The sequence below is a fragment of the Notolabrus celidotus genome, chromosome 9 (assembly GCF_009762535.1).
Source record: "Notolabrus celidotus isolate fNotCel1 chromosome 9, fNotCel1.pri, whole genome shotgun sequence".
NCBI lineage: Eukaryota > Metazoa > Chordata > Actinopteri > Labriformes > Labridae > Notolabrus > Notolabrus celidotus.
This window is the reverse complement of record NC_048280.1, coordinates 276,548-282,120: the sequence shown is the minus strand read 5'-3', so window position 1 is coordinate 282,120 and position 5,573 is coordinate 276,548. Positions and strand designations below refer to the sequence as shown.

Here is a 5,573-nt window from a genome sequence, read left to right as displayed (position 1 = left end):
GGACAAGGGAGCTCAGGGACTCGGAGAGGAGAGAGGGGGAAAGACAGGATCCCAGTGTGTCAGTCTGAGCCTATAGCAGCTAGCAGATAGTGGGGAGATGGATAGTAGTAGAGAGGGGCCTGATAACTGAAGGCTCGACCTCCCATACTACTTTCAGAGACTGTATGTGTCTTTAGATTTGATTTGAGCTTCAGGTATTTTCAGGAAGAGAATTTAATTTATGTAAATATAGTATAGACAGTTTTTGTTTTGAGGTCAGCGTGTTTTCTTTTCACCTTGACATGTTTGGACTCCTCGTTTCCTGCAGTCTTCCTCAGAGGAGTCAGGTGACGATGCCTTTTCAATTCTTGTGCTTTTATTTTGAAACACGTTGATTCACGCCGGTCTTATGATGTGACAGTGTGTTTCTCGGCTCAACCAATCAGAATCAAGTATTTAACACAGCTGGGTAATAAAACAAAGTATGGTCCCTCTTTGTTTTTATGGAGAAGTCTGTGCATGCACCATCAGGCCTACTCTGTGCCTCTGCTGCCCCCTGCTGGACACATCAACAGCCTGCTTCCTGTCATCTGTAAAGTACAGAGCAGTCTAAGATCAAGCAGCTGATACTTTGAGTCTTCATAGTTTATTTTCAGAGTTCATGAACATTAATGTTTTTCTTTAGTCCACTCAGAGATCCCTCCTGTGGATTTGACCTCCCCCTCCAGTGTCCGGCGTGGTCCAGAGGAGGACGGTCACGGAGAGTCGTCTGAAACTCGTCCTGTTTCCTGAGACAGAGAGAAAGCAGCAGCTCAGATGTGTGACACTGTTGAGTGTTTCAAAGACTCTGAAACAAAGACTTCAGATCAGTCATGACCAAGCAGCAACCTCCGGTCTAACAATATGAGTCCAATGCTGTAGTACTAAAAACTGCAGTTCGTGGAGGATCCGCCTGAGGCTGGCTCCAGAAGTACTGGAAACCACATAAACACCAATTCAAAGAGACGATCTTTACAGCAGAAATAAACATGTTTACAGTCTGGATCAAAAAACAAGTGGAGTCTGGATCAGTGGGTTAGGATTAGGGTTAGGGTTAGGATTAGGATTAGGGTTAGGGTTAGGGTTAGGGTTAGGATTAGGGTTAGGATTAGGATTAGGATTAGGGTTATGGTTAGGATTAGGGTTAGGGTTAGGGTTAGGGTTAGGGTAAGGCTTCGGGTTAGGGTTAGGGTTAGGGTTAGGGTTAGGGTTAGGGTTAGGGTTAGGGTAAGGTCTAGGGTTAGGGTTAGGGTTAGGGTTAGGGTTAGGATTAGGGTTATGGTTAGGATTAGGGTTAGGGTTAGGGTTAGGGTTAGGGTTAGGGTAAGGTCTAGGGTTAGGGTTAGGGTTAGGGTTAGGGTTAGGGTTAGGATTAGGATTAGGATTAGGGTTAGGGTTAGGGTTAGGGTTAGGGTAAGGTCTAGGGTTAGGGTTAGGGTTAGGGTTAGGGTTAGGGTTAGGGTAAGGTCTAGGGTTAGGGTTAGGGTAAGGTCTAGGGTTAGGGTTAGGGTTAGGGTAAGGGTTAGGGTTAGGGTAAGGGTTAGGGTTAGGGTAAGGTCTAGGGTTAGGGTTAGGGTTAGGGTTAGGGTAAGGTCTAGGGTTAGGGTTAGGGTTAGGGTAAGGGTTAGGGTTAGAACCAAAACTAAACTGAAGCAAACAGAACCAAACCGAACCAGAACCGCAACCGAACCAGAACCGAACTGGAACCGAACCGAACCAGAACCGAACCGGAACCGAACCACAACCGAACCAGAACCGAACCGGAACCAGATCTGAACCAGAACCGAACCGGAACCGAACCAGAACCGAACCAGAACCAAACCGGAACCGAACCAGAACCGAACCAAACCAGATCTGAACCAGAACCGAACCGGAACCGAACCAGAACCGAACCAGAACCAGAACCGAACCGAACCAGATCTGAACCAGAACCGAACCAGAACCGAACCAGAACCGAACCAGAACCGAACCAGATCTGAACCAGAACCGAACTGGAACCGAACCAGAACCGAACCAGAACCGAACCAGAACCAAACCAGAACCGAACCAAACCAGATCAGAACTAGAACCAGAACCAGAACCAAATTCAAGCAAACATTATTAATGTCCTCAGCTTGGATGGTCTGATCCGGTTTCTCCTCTCAGTGAGTATTTGCCCGGTCTTTGAGAAGAACCCTAACCCTAACCCTCTCAGAAGGAACAGATGAAGCCACGATACACAGCCTCCCCTCCATCACCTGGATCCTATATCCTCACATGTGATTGGCCGCATGGCCGCCATGCTGACCAATCAGAACAAAGTTCTGCTGTGAGCAGAGCTGGGTCTGAGCACTGAGAGAGCTAAGCAGGGAAAGGAACAAACTGGGAGCCGGCTCTCTCTGGATGTGAGCCGGCTCTTCTGATCCACTATAAAGCATCGACTCTCAGAGCCGCAGCTTCTGATCATGACATCACTAATGTGTTTAATCTGTGTTACAATCATGAGGGGGTCCTTGGACAATGTTCTCACCTGTAAGGGGTCCCTGGCTCCAAACAGTTTGAGAACCCCTGATCTAGATAGCTCATTTCTTGATCGGCACACACTGTACAGGACTCCGTCTAGCCTTGACCTCCAGGAGGTGACCCCGTATGAAGAAGTGATCACAGCTGCTGACCTTGTTGTCTTTGCAAGCTGCAGCTTCAATCATGTTGTAAGTCTTAAAGCCTTCACACGTCGTGTCCTCGCTGTAGTTCAGCCTCCCTCCACTAGCTGGAGCTGTAGCTCTGGTTACTGTGTTACTCCCATAACGCTCTGCAGCTCTACTACCTGGATGTAAAGGAGCACAGGTGATGATGTCATCAGGTAGTGGGCGTGGTTTGTCAGTATGTTGATCTAGTAAATGGAGGTAAAGTTGTATGTAGGCTGTGTCTGGTTAAACTGACATATAACCACTCCACCAGAGACATGAGGAACCAGCACAGGCATCAGGACGCTGACCTGCAGACAGAGCTAGCTCTGCTGGAGGTAGACTCACTCAGACTGCAGACTCTGTGGTCCTGAGTTTAGTTGGTAAGTCATCTTTTGGTTCTTTCTAAAACTGTATCATGTGAACATGTAGTGCATGGATGTAGCTTCAGACTTGATGTTGGGGAACGTTTCCTGGTAATATCTCAGTAAATAAAGAGTAGAGGATGACCCATGTGATCATCTCTACCTCCCTGGAGTACCTGCACGACGCTCTTCACAAACATCTTCATCTCCTGTTTGTTCAGACACAACCTCAGCTCCTCTCCTGCTCCTGAAGGCTCCTCTGATTGGCTCTCTGAGTCCTCACCGCTCAGAGTCATCTCCTGCAGCTTCTCACTGAGCCTAAGGATGAAACACAAACATGTCCTTCATTAACTCGTCCCCTCAGCTGTCACAGTTTAAAGCTTCTGTGTTACTGACCTCTGCTGGTCAGAGGAAGAGCTGCAGGCCTGGATGGTTTCCATCAGCTGAGCTCTGACTGCCTGAGCTGCTGGACTCGACAGGACATGAGACTCACTGCAGCCGGGGAACAGACTCATCAGCATGGGAGGAAGCTGAACAGAAGAGACACAAAAACACCCAACATCAAGACCGGATCAGATCCAGTCCCATCTTCCAGACCGGACTCAGTCTGATCTCATCTTAATCCACCATGAGCAGAGCACTTTGCAGCATTTAGCAAGTTACAGTGGCAAGGACAAACTTCCTTTAACAGGCAGAAACCTCCAGCAGGACCAGACTCATGTTAGACACACATCTGCTGAGACCGTGTTGGAGAGAGGGATAGAGGGAGATGAAGAGAGAGAGAGATGATAGTGGGGAGACGGATAGTAGTAGTTGTAGCAGCTGGAGTCTGGACCACGTCCACAGCAGCAGAGATCCAGAGGAACCTACGAGACAAGGGAGCTCAGGGACTCCAGAAAGGTCTAAGAAATGGGGAAGGAAAGGAGACATAAAGGATGAAGAAACATGGAAAGAAGAAAGAAAAGGAAAGAAAGAAAGAGGGAATGAAAGAATGAAGGAAGGAAGGAAGGAAGGAAGGAAGGAAGGAAAGAAAGAAGGAAAGGTAGGAAGGAAGGAAGGAAGGAAGGAAGGAAGGAAAGAAGGAAAGGTAGGAAGGAAGGAAGGAAGGAATAGAAAGAAGGAAAGGTAGGAAGGAAGGAAGGAAGGAATAGAAAGAAGGAAAGGTAGGAAGGAAGGAAGGAAGGAAGGAAGGAAGGAAGGAAGGAAGGAAGGAAGGAAGGAAGGAAGGAAGGAAGGAAGGAAGGAAAGAGAGAAGGAAAGGTAGGAAGGAAGGAAGGAAAGAAAGAAGGAAAGGTAGGAAGGATGGAAGGAAGGAAGAAAGAAGGAAAGAAAGAAAGAAGGAAGAGAGGAAGGAAGGAAGGAAGGAAAGAAAGAAGGAAAGGTAGGAAGGAAGGAAGGAAGGAAGGAAGGAAAGAGAGAAAGAAAGAAGGCAGGAAGGAAGGAAGGAAGGAAGGAAAGATAGAATGAAGGAAGGAAGGAAGGAAGGAAAGAAAGAAGGAAAGGTAGGAAGGAAGGAAGGAAGGAAGGAAAGAGAGAAGGAAAGGTAGGAAGGAAGGAAGGAAAGAAAGAAGGAAAGGTAGGAAGGTAGGAAGGAAGGAAGGAAGGAAGGAAGGAAGGAAGGAAGGAAGGAAGGAAGGAAGGAAGGAAGGAAAGAAGGAAAGGTAGGAAGGAAGGAAGGAAGGAAGGAAGGAAGGAAGGAATAGAAAGAAGGAAGGAAGGAAGGAAGGAATGAAAAAGAAAGAAAGAAAGAAAGAAAGGATGAATGACAGACCTCCAAAAAAGGAATCCACAGCAGAGATCCAGAGCAACCTACGAGACAAGGGAGCTCAGGGACTCCAGAAAGGTCTATGGTTAGTAACTTTAATGGGACAGGAAGAGTTAAAGTGAGAGACAGGCAGAGAGAGGAGAGAGAGGGAAAGACAGGATCCCAGTGTGTCAGTCTAAGCCTATAGCAGCATAACTAAGACCTGGTCCAAGCCTGATCCAGCTCTAACTATAAGCTTTATCAAAAAGGAAAGTTTGAAGCCTACTCTTAAAAGTAGAGAGGGTGTCTGCCTCCCGGACCCTGACTGGTAGATGATTCCAAAGGAGAGGGGCCTGATAACTGAAGGCTCTACCTCCCATACTACTTTTAGAGACTTAAGACATGATGAGCAGGCCTGCATGTTGGGAGTGTAGAGTTCTGGAGGACTTGACGATCTTTGCAGGTCAGAAGAAGGATTTTAAAGTCGTGTTGTGGATTTGGGGGGTGAGATGAAGCTCTGACCTCCTCGTTGGTGGGATCCAGGATCAGCAGGGAGATCAGGTCCTTCCTGGCCCCCTCAAAGTTCAGAAGTTTTCTAAACGCCTTGGATCTGTTCTCGTAGTACAGACCGGCTGTGGGGTTGTACCGGACCGCCAAAGAAAACATGTCAGCTGCTTTCTGGAAACACCTGCAGAAGGATAGCAGGCTCAGTGTGTGTGTGTGTGTGTGTGTGTGTGTGTGTGTGTGTGTGTGTGTGTGTAGGTGTGTGTGTGTGTGTGT

The 5,573-nt window shown here is 47.6% G+C and overlaps 1 protein-coding gene across 1 annotated transcript in view; it reads right to left on the bottom strand.

Annotated features, from left to right (window-relative positions):
- Window positions 1–606: 606 nt before the first annotated feature.
- Window positions 607–5,573, bottom strand: part of LOC117818323 (tetratricopeptide repeat protein 16-like) — a 6,639-nt gene continuing 1,672 nt past the window's right edge. Inside the window, exons 4-8 of the mRNA XM_034691145.1 lie at window positions 5,316–5,481; window positions 3,446–3,579; window positions 3,226–3,367; window positions 2,673–2,824; window positions 607–767 (exon numbers count right to left, since the gene is read on the bottom strand). Coding sequence (XP_034547036.1) covers window positions 2,786–2,824; window positions 3,226–3,367; window positions 3,446–3,579; window positions 5,316–5,481 — 481 coding nt within the window. The 3' untranslated portion in view covers window positions 607–767; window positions 2,673–2,785. The remainder of the gene's footprint in view (window positions 768–2,672; window positions 2,825–3,225; window positions 3,368–3,445; window positions 3,580–5,315; window positions 5,482–5,573) is intronic.